General features: G+C 50.7%; 11 protein-coding genes across 12 annotated transcripts; 5 read left to right on the forward strand and 6 right to left on the reverse strand.

Annotated features, from left to right (window-relative positions):
• Positions 1-22: 22 nt before the first annotated feature.
• Positions 23-328, reverse strand: PPTG_21646 (hypothetical protein; the record flags this gene model as incomplete). Its single annotated transcript, XM_008899278.1, has 1 exon — positions 23-328. A coding segment is annotated over one exon (306 nt), but the record flags the coding sequence as incomplete, so codon positions are not given.
• A 1,057-nt stretch (positions 329-1,385) lies between these two features.
• Positions 1,386-5,116, forward strand: PPTG_05216 (ATP-dependent helicase HrpA). The gene has a single exon (XM_008898723.1). It carries the CDS (start codon positions 1,464-1,466, stop codon positions 5,019-5,021), a length of 3,558 nt encoding a protein of 1,185 aa, XP_008896971.1. The 5' UTR covers positions 1,386-1,463; the 3' UTR covers positions 5,022-5,116.
• PPTG_05217 (hypothetical protein) lies at positions 5,069-6,288 on the reverse strand. Its single transcript, XM_008898724.1, has 2 exons — positions 6,148-6,288; positions 5,069-6,084 (listed from the first exon to the last, which is right to left on the reverse strand). Exons 1-2 carry the CDS (start codon positions 6,211-6,213, stop codon positions 5,137-5,139), a joined length of 1,014 nt encoding a protein of 337 aa, XP_008896972.1. The 5' UTR covers positions 6,214-6,288; the 3' UTR covers positions 5,069-5,136.
• A 48-nt stretch (positions 6,289-6,336) lies between these two features.
• PPTG_05218 (hypothetical protein) lies at positions 6,337-7,683 on the forward strand. Its single transcript, XM_008898725.1, has one exon. It carries the CDS (start codon positions 6,682-6,684, stop codon positions 7,219-7,221), a length of 540 nt encoding a protein of 179 aa, XP_008896973.1. The 5' UTR covers positions 6,337-6,681; the 3' UTR covers positions 7,222-7,683.
• Positions 7,684-13,713: 6,030 nt separating this feature from the next.
• On the forward strand, positions 13,714-15,309 carry PPTG_05219. Of its 2 annotated transcripts, XM_008898727.1 has the most exons (9): positions 13,714-13,994; positions 14,058-14,138; positions 14,206-14,247; positions 14,307-14,407; positions 14,480-14,512; positions 14,579-14,657; positions 14,768-14,881; positions 14,951-15,022; positions 15,111-15,309. In XM_008898727.1, exons 1-9 carry the CDS (start codon positions 13,755-13,757, stop codon positions 15,213-15,215), a joined length of 867 nt encoding a protein of 288 aa, XP_008896975.1. In that variant the 5' UTR covers positions 13,714-13,754; the 3' UTR covers positions 15,216-15,309. The 2 variants fall into 2 exon arrangements, with proteins under 2 accessions (XP_008896975.1, XP_008896974.1); XM_008898726.1 differs by having other exon boundaries at positions 14,951-15,309.
• PPTG_05220 (hypothetical protein) lies at positions 15,299-16,869 on the forward strand. The gene is made up of 2 exons (XM_008898728.1): positions 15,299-16,184; positions 16,252-16,869. Exons 1-2 carry the CDS (start codon positions 15,339-15,341, stop codon positions 16,696-16,698), a joined length of 1,293 nt encoding a protein of 430 aa, XP_008896976.1. The 5' UTR covers positions 15,299-15,338; the 3' UTR covers positions 16,699-16,869.
• PPTG_05221 (hypothetical protein) lies at positions 16,768-18,208 on the reverse strand (the record flags this gene model as incomplete). The annotated part of the gene is made up of 5 exons (XM_008898729.1): positions 16,768-17,149; positions 17,219-17,496; positions 17,570-17,695; positions 17,771-17,866; positions 17,987-18,208. The coding sequence occupies 5 exons, from the start codon at positions 18,206-18,208 to the stop codon at positions 16,768-16,770; spliced, it is 1,104 nt and encodes a 367-aa protein (XP_008896977.1).
• A 289-nt stretch (positions 18,209-18,497) lies between these two features.
• PPTG_05222 (hypothetical protein) lies at positions 18,498-19,433 on the reverse strand (the record flags this gene model as incomplete). The annotated part of the gene is made up of 1 exon (XM_008898730.1): positions 18,498-19,433. One exon carries the CDS (start codon positions 19,431-19,433, stop codon positions 18,498-18,500), a length of 936 nt encoding a protein of 311 aa, XP_008896978.1.
• Positions 19,434-20,287: 854 nt separating this feature from the next.
• Positions 20,288-20,452, forward strand: PPTG_21647 (hypothetical protein; the record flags this gene model as incomplete). The annotated part of the gene is made up of 1 exon (XM_008899279.1): positions 20,288-20,452. One exon carries the CDS (start codon positions 20,288-20,290, stop codon positions 20,450-20,452), a length of 165 nt encoding a protein of 54 aa, XP_008897527.1.
• Positions 20,453-21,954: 1,502 nt separating this feature from the next.
• PPTG_05223 (hypothetical protein) lies at positions 21,955-22,626 on the reverse strand (the record flags this gene model as incomplete). Its single annotated transcript, XM_008898731.1, has 1 exon — positions 21,955-22,626. One exon carries the CDS (start codon positions 22,624-22,626, stop codon positions 21,955-21,957), a length of 672 nt encoding a protein of 223 aa, XP_008896979.1.
• A 22-nt stretch (positions 22,627-22,648) lies between these two features.
• Positions 22,649-23,337, reverse strand: PPTG_05224 (hypothetical protein; the record flags this gene model as incomplete). The annotated part of the gene is made up of 2 exons (XM_008898732.1): positions 22,649-22,867; positions 22,927-23,337. The coding sequence occupies 2 exons, from the start codon at positions 23,335-23,337 to the stop codon at positions 22,649-22,651; spliced, it is 630 nt and encodes a 209-aa protein (XP_008896980.1).
• Between the last annotated feature and the right edge of the window lie 34 nt (positions 23,338-23,371).

The following is a 23,371-nucleotide window of genomic DNA, read 5'->3' on the forward strand; positions in this document are numbered from 1 at the left end:
GAATCTCGTACGTGTCTAACACGTCGTCAAGCAACTCGATAATCGCGTCTGACCCCATGTCCGACTCGTCCGTCAGAGTCGAAAAGCACAACAGATACTTGTCGGTCTCAGTTACACCGATGACTGCCACGAAATGCGTACCGTCCTCACTCCATGCATCTATGGCAGAGCCGACTTTCTTGCCACGCAGCAGCAACTTGATTCGTCCTTGGACGACGCTTTCCAGCCCGAACATACTCTTCTTCAGCGTCTTTGTGCTTACTCGGTTCAAACGAGTGTACTTCCGCGTCTTCACCTTTCCGCACATGCTCAGTTTGCGGATCTCCATCATGATCCAGTCCAACCAGTGATAAATTGTCCTGGAGAATTCATCGCCCTTCACGAAAGTATCGAGGCTGCCTTCTTGTCGTCCTCGTAAGTGTTGGCATGACACCGGACGAGGTGTTCCACCAGGTTCGTGCACCCAGTCCCACGAACTTGCTTCCGACGGGAGAAACAGATTCGACTCTGATGGTACCCATCGCCGTCGGAGCCAAAGAGGGCAGCAGCAAGGGATCTCGGGGCGATTGAAGACATGTGGAGAGTGGCGTAGCAGAATAGTCTTGTTCTGGTTTCGGCAAATTGCGGTATGGCAATGCTCTCCTGTAGCGAATTGCACCCACGAATACCAACCACCAATTGTAAAGTTTTTTAAAAACAGGTAGTATATGTTTTATTGGATGAAATTGGGGATTGGGGGTCAATTAGTTATTGCAATAAGTTACTGCCAGTTAATATTACAGTTATTGAAATTTACCGAGCCCTGGACAGCACTCCGTTGTTGTGGTGAAGATACACCTTGGAGATGATTTTTATAATGTGAATATTCTAAAGTGTAAAACATACCTTACAATACCTCACGCGAACACAGCTTCGACAAAGCAGATACTACGTCTATAAAGTAGGCGCAGGAGGTGCATAATATCAGGGAGTCCCATTGGATGGGATTGCAAACTTATAGGTGCGTAGGTTTTGTTAAATTTTATCGGACGAAGGAAAACTTTCTCCTTATTCAGAGTGATGAGTGAGTATGACTACAGACACCGACGGAGAAATTGGACAGCCATTAAAAACCCGGCTACTGAGAGTGAGAAAGGCTCGATTCCATAGTATTTTTCGCTTTTAACCAGTCCATTCCTGCTGAAAGCGATAAGATAGTAGTATATTAGATGTTTTGTTAGAATACATCTTACAAAGATGAAGAGAAGTGCGGAATGGCTACATAACAGAAAATAAAAAAACACTTTTTGAATAATCTTTTATTTCGCGAAATATATATATTAAAAAAAACTATTTGTGCCATCTCTGTAACTATTGGTCGATTTTTGTTGTAAAACGTATTTTGGTGTGTTGCACTTAAGTGACTCCTCGAGTGACAATCACTCCTCACCGCCTTTCGCATCGAGACACTACTGGAGGTCAAGATGGAGAAGCTACAGGAGCTGAGCCTCGTGTCCAAGGTATGTCAGGCGCTGGAAAACCACCTTGGTATGAGTGACAAGACGTTGGCCGAATTTGTTATCGACCTAGTGCGCAGCAGCTCCAGCTGCGCCGCTTTCTTGGCGTCCATCAAGAAGGACGAGCTGCCGCTCCCCCCTGCGCTGGCCGAGAACCTCTACCGTATCGTACAGACCATGGCGCCGCTCAAAATGAAGCAGGCAAAAAGTGCAGCTGCTGACTCCAAGAGCAAGAGCAAGCGGCACCAGATCCGAGACGACGAGCAGCTCACAGCCGCGGATATCGCCGGAGCGGCCATCAAGGATGACGAGGACGACGACAAGAAACCAACCAAACCGTCAACCGAGCGTCGTAACAGAGAGAGTGATGGTCACTCTCGAAACAGAGATCGATCCAGAGAGCGCGACCGCTACGGACGTGACAGAAGTCGTGGACGTGATGAAGATCGCGGCAGGAGAAGTAGACGGTCGAGATCCCGATCCCGGCCGGAAGGCAGGAAACGGGATCGACGCGACGGGGAGAGAGATCGCAGTCGTGGACGAGACCGCGATCGAGACGATCGCTACGGTTCTCGGTCACGTCGTGATGATCGGGATCGGGACTATGACCGACGAAGACGAGATGACCAACCCAGAGAGCTGGAGCTATACGGCATCTACGACGGCCGTGTTACTAAAGTAATGGACTTTGGCGTGTTTGTAGAGCTGGAGGGATTTTCAAGAGAGAAGAAGGAAGGCCTCGTACACGTCTCCAACTTGTCGGCGAATCGTGTGAGCAACGTCAAGGAGTTTGCCAAACGCGGCGATCGTGTAAAGGTGAAGCTCATCTCAATATCGGGAGCCAAGCTATCGATGTCCATGCGTGATGTCGATCAGAAAACTGGAAAAGATCTGATGCCTCAGCGCTCAAGTGATGGTGCGGAGCGTGCACGACAGGAGAACAAATCGTCGGACTCACGCTCGTGGATCAACCCATCTGCACCGGGTATGCAGAGCTCACAACAACTGGATGAAGATGACAGCAAGCCACAGCGTGCTGCCAAACGGATGTCGTCACCTGAACGATGGGAAGTGCAGCAGCTTATTAACTCTGGTGTGCTTTCGATAGAAGACTATCCGACGTTCGACGAAGAGCATGGTCTGCTTAACACTGAAGCTACCGAAGAGGACTTCGAGGTGGAGCTTAATGAGGACGAACCAGTCTTCCTGCGTGGTCAAACGCATATGAGTCGTGAGATGTCGCCCGTGAAGATTGTGAAGAACCCGGATGGATCAATGCAGCGCGCCGCCATGACACAATCCAACTTAGCGAAGGAACGTCGTGAATTGCGCCAGACACAAGCGAACCAGTTGATCGATTCCATCCCGAAGGATCTAAATCGTCCCTGGGAAGATCCAATGCCTGAGGCAGGCGAGCGACACTTTGCTCAGGAACTGCGTGGTATTAACATGGGATCGACGTTCGAGCTGCCTGAATGGAAGCAGAAGTCAGTGGGAAAGAACTTGTCGTATGGTATTGTGTCGAACAAGTCCATTCTTGAGCAGCGTGAGAGCCTTCCTGTTTTCAAGCTGAAGCGGCAACTGATGAAGGCTATCGCTGACAATCAAGTCCTGGTGGTTATTGGAGAGACTGGATCGGGTAAAACCACGCAGATGACGCAGTACATGGCCGAAATGGGGTTAACATCTACCGGTATTATCGGTTGTACTCAGCCGCGCCGTGTTGCTGCTTCATCCGTGGCGAAGCGTGTGGCTGAGGAGTTTGGCTGTGAGCTTGGACAAGAAGTTGGCTACTCCATGCGATTCGAAGACGTCACCAGTCCGGAGACTGTGATCAAGTACATGACCGAAGGTATGCTGTTGCGCGAGTACCTGGCTGACCCAACGTTGTCGAAGTACAGTGCTCTGATGCTTGATGAAGCCCACGAGCGGACAATCAACACGGACGTTCTGTTTGGACTGTTGAAGGACCTTGTGCGTAAGCGGAAAGACCTCAAGATTATCGTGACATCTGCAACTCTGGATGCTGAGAAATTCTCTCGGTATTTCTTCGACTGCCCGATTTTCACAATCCCGGGCCGTACATTCCCCGTGGAGATCCTGTATACAAAGGAACCGGAGCTGGACTACTTGGACGCTTCGTTGCTTTGTGTGATGCAGATTCATTTATCCGAGCCCGAAGGAGATATTTTACTCTTCTTAACCGGTCAAGAAGAGATCGATACGGCATGTGAAGTTCTGTATCAGCGTATCAAGGCGTTACAAGAGCGTGCACTGGCCCCCGAACTCATCATTCTTCCAGTATATGGTGCGCTCCCTTCAGAAATGCAGTCGCGCATTTTCGAACCAGCACCCAAGGGCTCTCGGAAGTGTGTGGTGGCTACCAATATTGCAGAGGCGTCGCTGACTATTGACGGCATTTACTACGTCGTCGACCCTGGTTTCTGCAAGCAGAATGCTTTCAACTCGAAGATTGGAATGGATTCCCTTGTGGTCGTGCCGTGCTCACAAGCCTCAGCTCGTCAACGTGCTGGGCGCGCTGGACGTACGGGTCCCGGTAAATGCTACCGATTGTACACCGAGAACGCTTACAAGAACGAGATGCTGCCGACGACCGTGCCAGAGATCCAACGTGCGAATCTTGGCTCGGTTGTGCTTCAACTGAAGGCAATGGGTATCAACGATCTCATGGGTTTCGATTTCATGGACCCACCACCACAAGATGCTCTTGTCATGGCACTTGAGAACTTGTATGCACTGGGCGCATTGGACGATGAAGGTCTATTAACACGATTGGGCAAGAAGATGGCCGAGTTCCCAGTCGAGCCGAAGAACGCCAAGGTGCTACTGACTTCCGTTGTCCTTGGTTGCGCAGAGGAGGTGTTGACTATCGTGGCGATGCTGTCGGTGGAGTCGGTCTTCTTCCGACCAAAGGAGAAGCAGGCTCAGGCTGACCAGAAGAAGGCTAAATTCCACCAGCCTGAAGGTGACCACTTAACTCTACTGGCAGTGTATGAAGCCTGGGCGAACTCCAAGTTCTCCAACCCGTGGTGCTATGAAAACTTCATCCAGGCACGAGCTATCCGTCGTGCTCAAGACGTCCGGAAGCAGTTGCTATCCATTCTCGATCGATACAAAATGGACGTCGTTTCTTGTGGCAAGAACTACAACAAAGTTCGACGCGCAATTGTTGCCGGATACTTCGCCAACACAGCGAAGAAAGACCCACAGGAGGGATACCGTACCATGGTGGAAGGTCAGCCCGTGTATATCCATCCATCGAGTGCGCTGTTCAACAAGAGTCCAGAGTGGGTGCTCTACCACGAGCTGGTTCTCACGACAAAGGAGTACATGCGCAATATCATGACCATTGAGCCCAAATGGCTTGTGGAACTGGCCCCAGCCTTCTTCAAGAAGGGCGACCCCACCAAGCTGTCGAAACGCAAACGCAATGAGAAGATTGAGCCGCTCTATGATCGCTTCAACCCGCCCGATTCCTGGCGTCTTAGCAAGCGTAGGGCATAAAACCTGGCATCAAAAGTTCCTGCTCGATCATAGACAAAGAGAAACAATTGCAAAACGTACTGAGCCCTCTGTTCCCTCATTACCTCTGACTCTTTGTCGATCTCTCTGATGCCTCTTACTGGTCCTTGGGCTTCTTCTCGCGAGCACGCTTGGTCTGCCACACGATGAAGTCCATGAAGAAGCCGAAGCCCACTTGGATAGGAATGATCAGCGGCAGCATCACAGTCTCCATCATCGTGTTGGCGCGCGGTGCAACACCGTTCGCCAAGACACGCAGGATGAAGATCATCGGGTCGTTCGTGATACTGAACTCGCCGTCGCTCACGCCGTTGATCAGCGACTGCGCCACCTTGTCCGGATGCAGCGGCTCGCTAACACCTTCAATGGTTTTAGTCTCAGGAGGCTTGGTACGGTTCTCCTCCACGAAGCCGGGCGAGTCAATGTTGCCAGGGTAGAAGATACTCACGCGGATACCGAAGAGCTTGAGCTCGTTGCGCAGCGACTCGGCCAGGCCACGTAGGGCGTACTTGGGGGCAGCGTATTGCGCGTAGCCAATCCACGAGATGAGGCCGAGACCGGAGCTCACTAGCACAATGTGGCCGCCTTCTCCCCCCTCCTCCGAGCGTTGAACCATGGCCGGCAGTGCCGCCTTGATGGTGTGCAGCGTGCCGAAGTAGTTGACGTCCATAATCTTCTTGTACAGACTCACGTCCTGCTCCAAGAAGTAACCAGGCGCAGCGAAGCCTGCCGAGCAGACCACGTGGTCCGTGGCACGACCGTGGAACTTGTTGGCAGCATCCACTGCCTTCTGGACGCTGGCGAAGTCCGCCACGTCGCACGACTGGATGAAGACCCCAGCTTCGGCGTTCTTGCGGACGCCCTCGATCTCCGTCTTGGATTCCTCCAGCTTGTCCAGGCCACGCGCCACAATAGACACCTTGGCTCCTTGCTGCGCGTACTTCTTGGCCAGCGCCAAACCCAGGCCGGAGCTGCCGCCAGTGATGAACACGTGCTTGCCATCCACTTTGAAGCCCGGAGCACGAATCTTCGTCACTACGAACGACTGCAAGGGAGCTTAGTGTCGGCGCATCGGAGTGGAGACATAGAGAGCAGAGTAGTATCTTACCACGACGGAGACGCCCACGACGACGCCGGCAACCAGCACGCCCACCCACCAGAGATCTGCGGCCATCTTATCTGAGCTTCTGGTTGGCAGTTCAGTTGTGAGCCGGGAAAGACAAAAGTGAAAAGTGGTCGGATAATTTTGACGACAATTTTGTATGTCAGATCTGGAGACACAATACATTTTTTTTGACGGCAGGTTTGTATGGCAGTCTGCCATTGGCAGATCTGGAGATACGAGTTTGCATTGTTTGCGGATTGCGGGTTCATGACGGTAATCAAATTTTTCGAGCGGTGTGCCAAGCATTTTTGTCGGTTGGTTGTTGAGTCACAAGGCGCAGGAGTGACTCAACAACAGGAAGAAACTCAGCACCGAAGGATTGACATGTGAACCAGATCGCTCAACACCTCCAGTTGCCGAGCTGAAAAATAAATTCGTAAAAATCCCAGTTATTTATAAATAACCCAGTCTACTTGTGAAGAAACGGGTGATTTTGATCAATGAGCATAAATCCGTAATGTTTGTACCCAAATCAATATGGAGGAGCAACGATTAGTGCACCCGAGATTGCTGAAGGCGCTGAAGTACTTCGAAACGTGGAGCGCGCTTTCACAAGAGGAGGAAGGACAGGTGAAGAAGCTCAATGCTGCATTTGCTGCTCTGGACTCGGAGGACAAATTGATGGAGGAGGCCATCGCCACGGTTGGAGCGTTCATGGTGGAGATGAGATCGGTGGGCTTGTCCGCAAGAGATGTGGCGTTGGCGGAGACGATGGCACGTCGTTTGGAAGCGGCGCAGAAGGCTTTGAAGACCGTGGAGAAAACTGTGGCTGAGGATCAGACGTCCATGGACGAGGTGGGGCGAAACTCAGCCCAGCTCTGTGCGGTAGTAGGGAGGATGCTGCCGCAACTGCCTGCCGGGCAATGGCTTCCGCAGCCACACGAACTCCGCCTTGAGATTGCAGACATGCACCGAAAGCAAGCTGAAGTTGCGGAGGGTATCCAAGACATGCGGGAGGCACTGGCACAGATGGAGGCGCTTTCTGTGCAGGCTCGATCCATGACGTTCGGTCAGTGAGTAAACCACGATGATATCGAAGTTGCTAAGGCGCCGAAGTAAGAAGCATGTTCGGACGTTATTTTTCCGGCAAGGGAAAGCCTCTGATCGTCAAATGCAGGAAGCTTTTGCGTCAACGAGAGGTGGATCATTTTAGGGCAGTTGCTCAGCGCTTTGGGCCCTACACTAACAATACCTCAGCTGGAAACAATTGCTTAGAGCAATGTACTGCACTCAATTATGTTACGGTCTCTAGGCGCTTAGGAGGAGCTTGAGTAAGTGCTACACATTGTAAAGTCATACTACCACTGGCCAGCCCGCAGAATTATTTCAGCGTGCTGCTAACGTAACCATGGCAATCTAGAATGGAAGTAAAAGTTAACCCCCAAGTACATGTACATCGAAGCATTATAGCAGCGCAAACTTTGCGCGTTTGCGAATACGGCATTTTTATTTATGAGGAACACAATAAATAATCCGATGAAGCTCATTAAAGTGCCGAAATAAATAATGACATTGCGTCAGCAGTGAAAATAAATTATGTCATTACGGAAAAGTATTTAGTAGCACAACACTTCCACGATCGTCCCTCCGCCGTATTCTCGGTCGCGATGTCTGGCGCAGCAGCAGAATAGGTTGTTGAAAATCAGGTCTGCGCCGTGGCAGTTTAAGCGACATTGTAGTTTGACACAGCTCATGTTATGAGAGGCGGTACGGGACAAGGAGACAATACAGGATACGCTGGCAGCAATTTGGGACTAGTAGATGCTCCCGGCCAAGCCGCGGAAGGGAAATCTATTCATTCTTAAATATCAGTCGCTGTGAGCAAGTCATCTTGGCAGTGAGTGCATATCCTAATAGGGTTATGAGCCCAAAACAGCGGATCTTCCAAGTGAACTTCGGTAACTGCTCCAGATGGCGGAGCGGCTCAAGTACAACAACGACGGTGTACCCAAGAACTGGAATGGCAAGGATTGGTACACGTACAAGTGGGCCATGGAGGCAGTTTTCGGGGAGAAGCAGCTGGAGGACATTGTTAGCGGCAAGATTTAGCGTGACAAACTCAGCACGGAGGAAGGGAAGGCGGATTTTGACCTAAAGCAGAAGCAAATTCGGCGGATGATCGGAACGTCCGTGCCTCCGGAGATCTTGCAGCAGATTAAGGACAAGGCGTCCGGGACAGACATCTGGGCAGCGTTAGTGGATCTGTTTGAAAACAAGACCAACGAGACTGTGAAAGTTCACACAACTAGGCGTTTGGTGAACGAAATGTGGAGCATGAAGCTGACACCCGGTGGGGACGCGAATCTACACCTGTGCAAACTGTTCAACATTAAGACTGAGTTGAAAACCTTGAAGTATGATGTTAAAGACATTGACATGGTGGAGATCATGCTGGAGCGCCTACCGCAGCAACATGAGTTTGAAAGTCTGAAGACTGCAGTCCGCTACCGTGCTGACTCTAGTAGCTTCACGCCCACTAAGGTACGCGAAATGATTCGGACAGGCCGAGTTCTACCGCGGCCGGAATAGTGGAGGAGGACGTGGAGGACGCCAAAAGAGCAGTGGCAATACTGGGAACAACAGCTGAGACAAGGGCAAATCGGACGAATCAGCAGACTCTGGTTCCAAGAGAGTGAGAAAGTGTTTCGTTTGTAAGAGCACCGATCATGTGAAGGTGAATTGTCCGGAGAGAGCGAAGAAGAAGGCTGGTGCCGAAGCTAAGGAAGGCGAAGAAAAGCGGAATGCACGTGGACGTGTGACTATTCTTCAGTCAATTCCTGCATCACCGAATCCACGTTCTGGAGATGAGGATGTCGGGGTGGTAACGGGGGCCATCGGGACTGTGGAAACTGGAGAGATAAATCACAATGAAGTTCCTGAGCAACTCGTGAGTGGAGAGCTGGACATGGATAACGGCTGGTGGTTTTTTTTGATACTGCAGCGAACGCTCATGTGACTGGCAACTCCGCTGACTTTATAGCACTCACAGAAGACACAAGAAACTCACAGAGCGTGCATGGTGTGACTACAGACTTCGCAGTACGCGTTGTTGGTGTAGGTACTGTTGCTTTGGAATCGGATGTGAATGGAGTTCGGACCACGTTAGTGCTGAATGATGTATTGTACGTGCCCGGTGCGGAGTTCGGACTCATTTCACCAGGTCGAGCGGTTGAACAAGGCTTAGACTTTGAACATGACGGCACTACCCACAATTTCAACATACTGGACGAGGAGGTTATAGTGGCAATTGCCAATCCGGTTGAAGCCACATGGGGATTTTACGCCTCAAACTCAACTGGAGGGAGACCACACCACAGGAACATTGCCAACTTAACAGTAGTTGATGGCATTGCACCTTTGGCGGTGTGGCACAAACGTTTAGTGTATACGTGTCCACAGTATCTGAAGGCCATGGTAGACAAAGGGCTAGTGCGAGGAAAAATGTTAACGCAGAGACAAAAGGAAATTTGTGATGCGTGTCACCTTGCAAAGCAGAAGAGGAAGCCACACTGGAAGAAACTTGATCGAGGGCTCGAGCAGCCAAATCAAGTAGTGTATGCAGATCTATTGATCCCAAGCCAGGGAAACGGAACTCGGTACAAGGCGATGCTGGTGATCATGGATGGCTACTCTCGGTTCATGACTATTCATATATTGACGAGCAAGTCAAGCGATGTAGTGGGCAAGCACTTGAAGCAATACAATCTTTGGGCAGAGAGACAGGCAGGGCGAAGTCGCAGTGATAGTGATTGGAAAACCTTCAACGTGCGCCAAGTATTGGCAGATTAGGGCGGTGAGTTCGTAAACGCGGAAATTGACGAATGGTACGCTGCGCGAGGCATCGAACACGTTAAAGTTGGCCCAAAATGTTCTCAATTAAACCTGTGCGAGCGCACGCATCAGTCACTGGTCGGCATGACTAAGTCAATGATGATCCAGGCAGGTTTTCCGCGCAGTCTGTGGTCAGAAGCTATGAACAACGCCGTTTACGTGAAGAATCGGGTGTTCAACATGGGAGTACAAGGTATTCGGTATGAAAAGATGTTTGGAGTCAAACCAGACCTCCATCACATCAGGACCTTTGGAGCATTGGCATTCATGCACATACCACCAACTCCAGGTCGTCGTAAGCAACACGACAATGCCAGAGTTGGGTTTGTTCTTGGGTATGCAGAAGATGTGATTGAGTGCAAGGTGAATTTTCCGGAAGAGCGAACAGTGAAGTTTGTTTCAGACCTACGTGTTACGGAGGAAGTACTCTACCGTGATCGACACGAGGTTTATGCAGAGCAAGAAACTGAACTGGAGTCTATGCACCTTGAACAAGCTTCTGAAACTACAATCACCGAGTTATTAAGTGACGAGTTCATGGAACTCGACGGACTTACTCGATGATGTGGACGCAGAGAAGGACTGGAATGTTGAGGACGAAGTTCCGGACGGTGAAAATGACCAAGATCATAGTGTTTGTGAACAACGACCGACTCAGTCGACGTGCTACGTGGAAGAGTTTGATCGTGTTGTAAGTGGAGATTACTCACTGACGCAGAACTCTGTAGCAAGTGAAGTTGGTAGCGAGATACGAGCTAGCGAGCAGGCTAAGACTGCCATGGATAATGCGGTTGCAGCAGCATTGAACGAATTACGTGATGAGTTCGAAGACTACAACATAGTAGACGGTGATGGAAGTGAATCTGTTACAGTACAAGTTGGCTCGGAAGAAGAGGAAGCTGAGGAAAGAGACCACGGAGCAGGAACACAGCCCGATCAAAGTGAAAATATCGTGGAGAGTGATGTTGTTTCTGTGATCAGTGGATTTGCTACCGAGATGGACAATGAACGTCAAGTACCTGAAGACGTGGTAGATGCTAGCGCTATACTACGGCCGAAGGTAACTGGAAAACGAACTCATCGTGATGAAACATCGTCGGAGGAGGCGAGAGTGGCGCGTAGTGCGTATAAGATGGAACCGAAGCGCAAGTGTGCTGGTCTGGGTGAAGCGGGCGAACGCCGTCGACCGAGCTACCTGGATGATTACATTGTGAACGCGATCCAAAAGACCGTTCGAGTGTTGGATGCAAACGGTGAGCCGATAAGGGCGAGCCAGGTGAAAGTCCCGAAGAACCACCATGAAGCAATGCGATCCATGTATGCAGATTTCTGGCGTCTAGCAGAGATGGAAGAGATGGCATCGTTGAAGGCGAAGGGTGTTCTAAAGGAGATCCCGTATACTGACATACCAGAAGATGCCAAGCCAATCCGAACTGGATGGGTTTATGCGTTGAAGTCAGATTTTCAAGGTTATGTGATTCGATTTAAGGCGCGTACTGTGGCGTTTGGAAATCACCAACGATCCGGCATCGACTTTGTGGAGACCTTTTCACCAGTGGCTTGCATGTCATCTTTCAGGATGTTGGCAGGTCTTGCTGCAATTCTGAAGCTGATACTCTACGGAGGGGATGTGAACACGGCGTATCTGAACGCGTGGTTGGGAATTCGTCAGTACCTGAAGGGCATCGATGGCTATCCATGCGAGGTCGCTGGACACATTTACGCTGTGGTGAAAGCTCTGTATGGCTTGAGACAGTCGGGCAGAGAGTGGAACACAGAGTTGAACAAGTGGATGCTGGAGCACGGATACCAGCGCTCACTGACTGAACCATGCCTGTGTTATCGGTTTGAAGGTGACGTTATCATGCTAGTGTTGGTATACGTGGATGACATTATTGTTGCAACAAACAATGCATCTTCGAAGCGAAAATTGTTTGATGATACTGACAAAGCCTTTGGAATTAAGGATCAAGGGAAGTTGAAGTAGTTTTGGGTGTGGAGGTTATGCAATCGGTGGAGGGCGTAAAGATTAGTCAAACTAAGTATGCACGAGAAATATTGGATACTCTAGGCTTTGAGAACGTGCATGCAGTGGGGAATCCGATGGAGACCAACATGCGACTGGTACCACTTGGAGGGGATGAAGAATTTGATGTCAGCTTTCCATATCGCAAGGTCGTTGGCATGCTAATGTATCTGGCCACCGGAACGAGGCCGGATTTGGCATTCGTGGTGGGTCAGTTGAGCCGATTCGTAGCAAAACCCTCAAGCAAGCACGTGGGGGCACTCAAGCGTGTGGTTTGCTATCTAGCGGGGACGACGGACTATGGAATTACCTACACTAGCTCTCCGAAGGGAACTGTGTGTGTGGAATTGGAAGGATACTGCGACAGTGACTGGGCAAACGATCCCGAGACTCGGAAGAGTACTACGGGTTTCGTATTCGCACTGGCAGGAGGTGCAATCTCCTGGATGTCACGACGACAAACAGTTGTAGCACTTTCCACGGCTGAGGCTGAATACGTGGCTGTATGTGAAGCTACAATGGAGGCTGTGGGTGAAAGCAACATCTTACAGGAAAAGTATGAAGATGAAGGACGTGAAACTTCGACTGGGTATTGACAACCAGGCGGCACTGGTGATGGCAACGAACCCGAGCTACAGTCGACGTACACGCCACATTGAATTACGATGGCACTATGTGCGTGCACAAGTGGAGAAGGGCATGATCGAGTTATACAAGGTGAAGGTCTCAGAAACTCAGCTGACATATTCACAAAGCCCCTGGACAAGGCTCACCTGACCTACTTGCTGCAAGCTGTGGGCACCGGCATCTAAGGTTTCGAAGCTTTGCTTCGAAGGGGGCGTGTTGAAGATCAGGTCTGCGCCGTGGCAGTTTGAGCGACATTGTAGTTCGACACAGCTCATGTTATGAGAGGCGGTACGGGACAAGGAGACAATGCAGGATACGCTGACAGCAATTTGGGACTAGTAGATGCTCCCGGCCAAGCAGCGGAAGGGAAATCTATTCATTCTTAAATATCAGTCGCTGTGAGCAAGTCATCTTGGCAGTGAGTGCAAATCCTAATATAGGTTACAACGCAGCTTTCCTTTCCCGCGCTAGACGCTCAATTTTGCGACAAAGAACATCAATTATTGCATCGAAACCTTATTGCTGCGGTGCGAACGTCAAGGAAATGTGCCCTCTTCTTGAAAAAAATAATTTTATGGCATTTTAAAATAAATAATTTTAGGCATTTTTCCCATCAATAATGCAATATTCCCTTTTCCTGAAATATATAATTTGTTGGACGGCTGAAATAAATAATTTACTGTTATTTTCGGAAATTTTGTTATTGACAATGCTAATTGTAGGAAACCATCGAAAAAGACTACAACAATCCGACATGTAATTCACCAGTACACATCAATTTCAATTTCTTACAAAGTATCTAGAATGCGACTGTCACTGTTACCATGCCAACATCATTAAATAAGCGTAAGTGGGACACCATTAAATGGTGGTGATGATGAAAGGTGGCCTTCTTTTTGTTACAACTTAGTTTAGAAATTCATTGTGGTAAGGCATCAAACTCCTGCTTCTCTATGATACTACTGTAGTTTAAATGGAAAATATTTTCACCCAAACGCCGCGACCTTTGTATCCAAGATACCATTCGATACGATTCCTTCTTTGATTTGCATCAAGTGAAACCAGGATGAAGGCGGCCGAGTTGTCGCCCCTGAAGCGCAGCGAGCAGGAATTCCTGCAGCAGACAGCGCGCCAACGCATCACCACCTACGATGGCCATACTTGGGAATACTACGATTCGGGTAGGCTGAGTGATGCGAACTCTGGTAGACCACCGCTGGTGTGCCTTCCCGGAACAAGTGGTGCCGCACTATGTTTTCATTTGCAGTTGCGAGAGCTGGGGGCAAAAGGGTTCCGCGTTCTGGCAGTAAGAATTGGATTCGAGGTGATCCGACTTCATCTTGCTAATCTCTTGTACTGTATTATCCAGATCCAACACCCAATTGTTTGGACGCATGAGGAGTGGATTCAAAGCTTCGACAGGTTCCTCAACGCGATGAATTTGCCTGAGGTGATGATGAGTTGGCTGATGCTTGATTGGGGCTGGATAAACTAACAAACAATGCTGTGTATTTTAGGTTCACGTGTATGCTGTGTCACTTGGCGCGTACTTGATCCAGGTTTGATTCTAGGGATTGCCGTTGTGCTCTGGCGTCTCACCGACGTTTTCTATCTGCAGCGCTATATGTCTCACTATCCGCAACGCGTCGCGTCCTTAGCTATGACGCAAGGGTTTTGTGATACCCAAGTGTACGGAGCTAACGGACCATGCATTAAGATGTAAGCGTTCATAACTACCTTGAAAGGAGTCGATTTGTGCTAAGTCGCTCGTTCTATTGGATATAACTGCAGGCTGCCTTACATGCCAGACTTTTACGTGAGAAAGTGAGTGAGAATTAGTACTTCGAAGTGCATTTTTTAGTTTGTTGCTCAAGTACGCCGGCGATGCAGATATATACTCGAGCGCTTTCCGAAGCGTATTCCTAACAAGGATGCGCAGAACCATGCAATGGAATACATGATGAGTCAGGTGAGCTATCATGGTATACATTAAATGTACATCTAGCCGGAGAACAAATTTTGTACTCCAGCTACATAGCTAACTATGCTTTGAACTGATATTGTGTCCTGTACTTGCAGCTTGGGACTCTGTCCCAACAGGAAATCGCCTCGCGCTTGACCCTCAATTGCCTCTCTTGCGATCCTGAGAGCTGGAAAGTTTCCTTGCCGGACGCTAAAATCACGCTTATTGACGTGAGTGCAAACACCGTTTACGGTTTTGGTGTGATCACTAACCAATGTCATATTTTCCCCCAACTAAAGAGCTACGAAGATACCAGCCTCCCTACAAGTCTCAAAGACCAAGTCGGTTACCGATACCCCCGCGCCAAACAGGTTGATAATTTCTTTCTTGGCGTCCTAAACCATTTCACTTACATGCACTTTAACATCGCGTTTCGACAATTCATTAAATATCTTGTAGGCATTGATCAAAAATGGAGGTGATTTTCCGTACCTCTCGCACCACGAAGAGGTCACTATGCACCTTCAAGTGCATCTGCGAGCCAACGGTGTCTTCATTGCGTGAAGTGACCTAGTTAACCTCGGGTACTTGTTGAACAGTTTGTCGTTCTTAACAACATCTATTTACAACCAATCAAAACGCGTTCATCAAATCCAAAACTTTTGATAGCCATCAATAGCCATCAATATGGCGGTGTGGTCGAGCTTGGGAGCCCTTCGCGAGGAGGTGGCGAAATGGAGTGGCGATGCACTGAAGAGCGACGTCATTGTGGAAGGTCAATTAATGCATCAACGGCGTATCAGTCGGAGATGCTCGTTCTTCGACTTGGCATCGGTAGCAACGGGGTCGGATGGTGAAAGAGAACGGATAGAGGTGATCCTCAAGATCATCGATGGTGAACTGGCAGCGGAAGAGATCGACACTATCCGATACAGAGTCAAAGTTGGGGATATTGTCAGCGTGCGCGGATTCGTCGAGCGTCTTGAAGGTGGCGCCTCCATTTTGGTACATGCGCGCGACATTGCCGTAGTTCGAGCGTGGAAAGATGAACACCCTGGCATGACATTCCTCCCTCTTCCCACGGTTGTCACCACGACTAAACGGCAGTCAGTGGGCCATGAAGGAAACGATACGCGTGGCGAGAACGATAGCACGGAGCCAACCGCTACTGGAGCTTCAGAGGAGCGAGCGCACTGCAAGTTTTGGATCAACTCGAAGACTTGTCAGCACGGCGATAACTGCGAGTTCTTCCACGTCAGCGATGCCGAGCGGAAGACAGAACGTGCCAAGTGGCTGAAAGAGCGGCTGCACCTGAAACGTGTTCGAGCTCACATCGATGAAGATCCTCTGGATCCTCACGGGAAAATTGGCAAGCAGCAGCGTGCTCAGGTGTTCGTCGAATGGTTGGTTGAGACATTTGGTGCAGAATTTCTTGCATCCGGCAAAGGAGTTGTGGACGTTGCAGGAGGAAGAGGGAGCGTGTCCTTCGAGCTGTGGAACAGGCGGCGACTTCCTTGCACACTCATCGAACCGGTAAGTCAAACTTTGATTTTTTTTTTCTCAGACTAAGAAAATCTGGTTTTAACACAATTTTTTTCAGCGTCCGATGAAGCTTTCCAAGCAACAGCACAAATACCTGAAGAAACAGAAGAAGGAGCGCAAGCAATCGAGTGAAACACAGGCTTCATTTTCCGAGATCCTTGTACCGCAAGTTACAGCGCTCTTCAACATGGATTCATTCCTGGAGACAACGGAGAATGTTCAGCTCGTTGAGCAAGCATCGCTTCTCGTGGGCATGCACCCTGATGAGGCCACGGACTCGATTTTTGACGTTGCTATTAAGTTCAACAAGCCGTTCGCGGTGGTGCCCTGCTGTGTGTTTGGGCAAAAGTTCCCGGATCGTCGACAACCGAACGGCAGCAAGGTCTTGTCGTACGAAAACCTGGTCGAGTACCTCACAGCCAAGCATCCAGAAATCGAGAAGGCATTCTTACCATTCGATGGCAAAAACTTGGTGCTCTTCCGGCGACCACGCTTGTCCGAATAACTGGTGATTTGAATACACGAATGCTAGAAAATGTTACTTAGTATCACCATTTTTTTTAATTTGGTGTGACTACTGCTTGTCTGTGAGCTCGATGGAGAAAATATGTATTCTCTCTGGGAACACGATAGCCCCGCTTTGTTGTCTAGTGTTGCCATCACGATCGTTTAGCAGCGTCATATCGACGGGAAAACCTAGCTCTACCTTGCGTGCACTGCTAAACGAAGCTGCACTCCATAGTTTCACACGCTTTTGTCCACAAAAAAGAGCGACTTCACCATCTACACCAAAGCAGATCCACGCAAAGTCGGACTTGGAGGTAGATGCATGGGTCTTTACAGGCAAAATTTTTGCGACAGAAAATGACGCTTGAGCCCATTTTTCCAGAGCGAAGCGGAAGTCTGGCATCTCCTTCAGTATTGCGTCTCGATAGCTCACAAGGCGATAGATAACCCTGCCACACAGTAAATTTAGGTAAAGCATTCTTGCACTCAAGTCAGCGTCAGCATACAGTAATGCTCACCCTTCCTCCCCGGTTGCCAGCACGACGTCTTCGTCTCCAACGGGAAAGCTCGCTAACGTTGCAATTGGGGTACGGGTAGGAATCAAGCCAACGTATTGGCCGCGGTGAGTCACAAGTAAATGTTTCTGTCCAGTAGCAACGATAACGTAGTTCGACAGTGTCTTCTCGACGTCCAGCAGCTTGGCAGGCGCGATCGCCTGCACTGTTGGTGTGGCCACTGATGGATAGAAGTACTCTGCTCCAATGTCATCCTTAGGAGCAACAGTAGGCAGTCGACTCTGCTTAGTAGCAGCATAGCGAGCATTAGTCCATAGCGTACCAATTCATCTAACTCTACCGACAACTACCTACCTTCCAGAGGATCTCATGTTGTGTCACGCCGTAGAGATTGCCCAGCGCGTCCCCGACGACGAACTCTCCGTCCCGATCAACGCAAATGTGCTGCACTGCACTCTCCAACCGGAACCGTCGTAGCTCCTGACCGCAACAACAAGCGACAGTCAATACATTGCAACCTTTCTACCAGATCTCCAAGACAAATCCCTGCCTCACCAGCTTTTCGCGCAGCACCACGAGCTCCCCGCCAGCGCTGCCGACCAGAAGCAGCGTGGCCTTGTCCAGCCCATCACTTTCCACGCCGCACACGCTCTGCAAGGGCAAGTGCAACAACACATTCACTCTGCGTCAGTCCTCCCGCTCCTGACGTCACGAACGCGAACGCCCTCCGAACGCAGCGCGCCGCTGTCGACACCGTTGAAGCCACCTCACCGTCACCGCTTGTGCACACACGCGGAAGCGCCAGAGCAATTGCGTCAAGGACAGCTCGGCGCTGCCGGTGCGATCTGATTCACCCGACGCGTTCGCGGCGAACGCGAGCACATTTCCGTCGGCCGTCCCCACATAAACTCGGCCGGTGCGGCGTCCGAACGCGCACGTCAGATCACCCGCGTAGGTCCTAAGGTAAGCAGCAGCTGGGCCGGTGTTGTCCATTTGCGATGGCTACGATGGCTACGATGGCGCCGTCCCCAGACAACCTGCACTTGTGCCGAGCCAATTTGAAGATCAATGGATCACCAAAGCTTTTTTTCTTTCTAAAAAAAGAGATCTCCTAAGTTTCGCATAGACATTGTATGCATTCTTAGGAGATCTTGCTAAATCAGGCCGAGGTATCCTTACGAAGGACATGGAGATCGAATGTTGGTTGGTGGCGAAGTGTTCTCCATGATTGACTGGATTAAATAATGGTGGGTTCCTATCCTGACTGCGGCGCTAGATTAGCCTACGGCGTTGGCCGCTGGGCGACGCCGCTACTGTCCCCGGGTCCTCTGGACCAGAAGCGCAACGAGAACTTCTTCTTGTTCTTGATAGCGTCATTGGAGCTCATGGAGAGACCGCGCATTTTGCCATTGGGACGGTGTGCGTTCCAGGACTCAGCGCGGGGCGAGGCTGCCCAGTTGTCGGCATCTGTGGGAGTTGTGGGCGTGATCGGCGTCACGTTACTGCAGTCCCAGGACGCAGGCGCACGCACCACCGGCATCTGCTGCGGTTCTTCATTACCGAACGCAGCGCGGATCTGGGGAAAGCGCACGAGGAAGTTGGCCACGTAGGGCTGGAAAGCATAAATGAAGGCGTTGCTGTCGTCGAACGCGGGGTCGCTGTCTCCGACTGGCGTGCCAGTGAGTGTGTGTTGCAGGATCTTGGCGATCTGCACGCCCATAGGCAGTGATTGCGTTGTGTGTTCAGGGAAGTCGAACATTTCGGGCTTGATGAGCGCTGGGCAAAGTATTCGCAGGAAGAGCAAACTACCCACGACGATACGCGCGTCATGTTTGCATCCCGGGAAAGCCTTGCGGAACTCGGTGAGCATGTAGTGGCAACCGGCTCGTAGCACAAGCGGCGCGAAATGAATGGCTTTGGCCAATCGTTGAATGACGCTCTTGGCGTACGCACACACCTGCTTCGTCGAGGGTGTCCCGCGGGCCTCATACAGTCTGGACTTCTCGCCAAATACGTCGCGTAGCACATAGCGAAAGTAAGCACGGCCCTGCGTCCGGCCAAGCTTCTTCATGAGCGACGTGAGCTCCGACGTGGAGCGCAGAAAGAGCTCTTCACGTCCGCGAATGTCTTTAATCTCGGCCTGCACGGCGCGCTCTAGCTCGTGCAGGCGTGGCAGCTCGCCATGTGACCGCCTCCTCGGTAGGCCCCACTTGCCCATCGTCCAATCGTTCCTAGCTGGTGCTGCTGCTGTACCTGGCGCTGTTGGCCCTGGTGCTGTGGATGTAGCTGAGGCTGTTATCGTGCTCAAATGCGCACGGGGCCTGACTGGCTGGCGGCCCCTCTGATTTCGTTTCCTGTCGCTGCGGCTGATCCGCCCGGTTCACGTGCTTTGGGGCGGCGCGGCGAGTTCTACAATGAGCACCTGTCGCATCGGTTGTGTGCTCTTCCGCTAGGCCAGCTGGAATTATCTGCGCTGGCTGCAAGTTGATGTGGTGCACACAATGATGCCTGCGCAGTCGCCGAACAAGTCCGGCAGACGGGGCGTTTCCGTCGTCAGAAAGGACGAAACTGCTGCTCCAGCCAATCAAAGCTCGACATTGTACGGACACTGTACCAGCCTTTTGGTACGCTTGGTTCAGACCAAAGTTGAAGCAAACAGCAACTTGCTCGGGTGCAGCGACAGAGACTCAGAGCTCGGCCGTTCTGAACACGGCTGCAGGCTGCCCTGAGGCAGGTTGTATTAGTACACGTCGCAGATAAGCGTATGCTTGCTGGCGGATTCCATGAAGGTGCTGAACGTGGGTTATTTCTAGTGGCAGGCTTGACGTCATGGCTGCCTTCAGCGGGCACGTTGGCAGTCTGCTTGACGTGTTCGCACCGCTGCTAAACTCACGGGCCATCCGAAATGAGCAGCTTAGAAGGATTGCGCTCCTAATCGACTGTCATCGTCACTGGGATCTGTCTGTTCGATGGGATGGATGGGATGGCGGTCGTACACGTAGTGGGCATTCTCGCAGGCAATGCGACTGCACTGCTTTCGAGCTGCAGTGGTGGCGTTATATAAGCACCAAAATGGATCTGCCCATTGTCAGAGCACATCTGCTGGAAGACCAAGTCACTGGTGAATACACTCGAGCCATTCACAGCGTCCGTATGGGGCGCCAAATGCCATGTTACTGCACTTCCGCCGGCCACAAGAATTGCTGCACTTCCATCTGTGCCCTGCTCGTGGCTTGAGCCCAGGCTTAAAAAATTGGCACATGCATCTGGTGGAAGGCAGCTTACGACACCCCGCCAATTGGCAGGTTGAGCAATAGCGAACGACTCCGCCGTTGGGGACTGCATGAACCCGCAACTCTCAGCCAAAGCGCGGTCAGTGTCTACAGTTTCAACTACCGGTAGCTGCCGACGGGTAAAGAACGCCAGGTTTATTTGCTTATCGGAAATGGAGTAAATTCATACCTTTCACAAAAGCACTACTTCATCTAAGTATACATATAAGGCACCATGTATTCATACAGTAAACATAGTGGTCGTCGAACTCGAACACTAAGGGATCAGGGGATTTGGCGTGTACATACGAGCTCAACTCGTCTCCCTGCTGCCATCGCCGCGATGGCATCGTTGCACGCCCGTGATGATCCTGATACACCTGTGCACGAGATTTGACCGACTTCTGCAGTGATAATGCACAAGCAGAGGCGAGTCCGGGTTGGCACACGAATAATTGACACTGGACAGGTAATCCCTTTGCGTCTGTCACGTCCTCATCTCGTCATCCGTCACCTGCGTTGACCTTCCTTTTCGTGCTAAGCCGTACTAAAGCTCTGGATTTATCTTTTTTTTTTGTACTTTCACATCGAATGTTTCCAACCGTGGCAAAGGTATCAATCACTTTCCATTAGCACTTTGCTATATCAACATGCCCAACCTCTTTCCGTCGCAGCTACGACTCGTTCAAGTTGTCTTTTGCTACGGCGGCAGTCTAACCGCTGTAGCTGCAATAGCTGTAGCCACTCACGTTTCTATAAACAAGATTCTCGACATCAACGTTGTAATTCAGTTGGCCAACCTCACCGTCACCGCCTTCTGCAGTGATACTGCACAAATAGAGGCGAGACCGGTTTTGCGTCTGCCACGTCCTCATCTCATCACCCGGCACCTGAGCTGGCCTTCCTTTTCGTACGCACTACATGTTGTATGCATTTAACAAACTTATCTCGGACATTATCGTTTTTGAATGAATTATGATCATATTTGCCGATCGAAGTTCTTGGTCCTATCCCACCGAAAATGAAAAAAGGACTTAACCTTAACAACTAAACTGTGAGGATGGATGTCATGGCCCCAACTCCCAAAGCGAGCTAAAGAACGATGCTGCAAAACCAAAACGAAACAGAACGAGGCAGTGTTGTCTTCATAGGATTGCTGCTATTGAGGAGGGCTAGGATGTCGATCCCTTCACATACCTAGGGGCACACATTTATCCATAGGATCATTAATTGACGATGTTTTCCGATTTCCTCCTAGCAGTTTGTTATAGGGACCAGAAGGCAGGTGAATAGAGGGACAGTGAGGGGCAGAGGTTAAAAGTACCGGCGCTTTTTTTTTGGTGTTACTGCCACCAGTAGTTGTTATGTTTATTTTAGCTACTGTTTTACTCAGTAGGTTCAATCCGACCTTCTGGGTTACTGTGTAGAAGTACTATAGTACCGGCGGAAGTACTACCCTTCGACCTCTTAAGAGACTTGCACATTGTCGATCAAGACGACGGAGCTTCCGCCGTGCGGCTCCATCCGCTTGATTTCAGAACGGTTTTGCTTGAGCAGGACCTGCATCTCAGCACGTTCATTATCAGTGCTCGTATGCCGCGAGCTCACTATCAAGCCACCCGTCGAGAACACGCGTTCTTGGAACGCGTTCAAGGACACGCGGCCAAGCCAAGCGCGAGCAAGAGCGGCAACCGAAGAGAACAGCTTGGCGCCGTTCTCCTGGAACCACCAACCAACATCAACATGCTTCAAGAGGCCCTGTAGACTCCAGCGCACAGTGCCGTTGCGGCGTACCAGTAAGAGGCCTGTGATCGCCTCTGCATTTATGCCCTTGCCGTCAGCCTGCTGTACAGCTACTTGAACCCAGGGTACGATGTGGATCAGCCACCTGTCCAGCACCTCATCTGCTTCCTTAAGAAGAAAGCTTAGGGACCGCCGGTCTGCATCCTCCAACGTCAACGGCGCTCCACATAGCATGTCATCGTCGTCCATTGACGGCACGAGGTCCAGGTTTGGAGACTTCTCTCGTGCGCTCTCGTGTACCTCATGAGCTGCAGCATACATAGCTTCAAAGACGGCGCTGTGTGCGCTGCGAAGCAGCATCCGCCCTTCCTCGATCGCACCTTTTTCTTCCGTCATGCCGACGTCGCCGGTGCTCGGGTTATCGCATGTGTGTTACCGCCTCGCACTGGGCCATCGTCTGCCAGTCCTCGTTTGATAACCTCGCGAATATCGTGGGATCATCGTAGGTCTCACAGCGTTGGAAGTAGGCTTTGAATTCGGGGTAGTTCAGGATACTCTTCTGAAACAGCGTCACCGTCGAGGCCACGCGCGTATCACAGTTCACCATCGCGCTGAGCTCGGGCAACCCGTAGGCTTGCTGGACGCGCAAGAGCCTCTCCACATGTTGCGGGGTCTTGAAGTAGTTGTTTTCTTCACCAGCTTTGCGCCTTTGGGAAATGGACCTCCTGGCGTACACATCTGCCGCTGCTTCTGTAACAAATTTGGCACCGGGTTGACCACGTGGCAGGTCTTGACGTTTTCCTTCATGCCCAGGCCGTACACAAGACACAGATTTAACACGTACATCGAGCAGTCCACTGGTACTGCATCTTCGTATAGTTTCGACAGTTTACGAGCTGCTGGGGCCGTATCCGACATGACGAAGTGAGCCATGCAGCCGATGTCAACATCGTACAGCTCCACAATTCGGCTCGAGATCTTCTTTTGCACAACACCGGAATCGTGAGATTCGTTGCAGACTGTCACAAGCAACGCCACGTCCAGTCCTTGTCGATGAACGACATCGACGTGCCGATAACATCCTTCTTCCCCGTACCCGCAGTCCATACCATAAAATCTCCGACCTCCGACCTCTCCGACC

The sequence above is a fragment of the Phytophthora parasitica genome (assembly GCF_000247585.1).
Source record: "Phytophthora parasitica INRA-310 unplaced genomic scaffold supercont2.7, whole genome shotgun sequence".
NCBI lineage: Eukaryota > Oomycota > Peronosporomycetes > Peronosporales > Peronosporaceae > Phytophthora > Phytophthora nicotianae.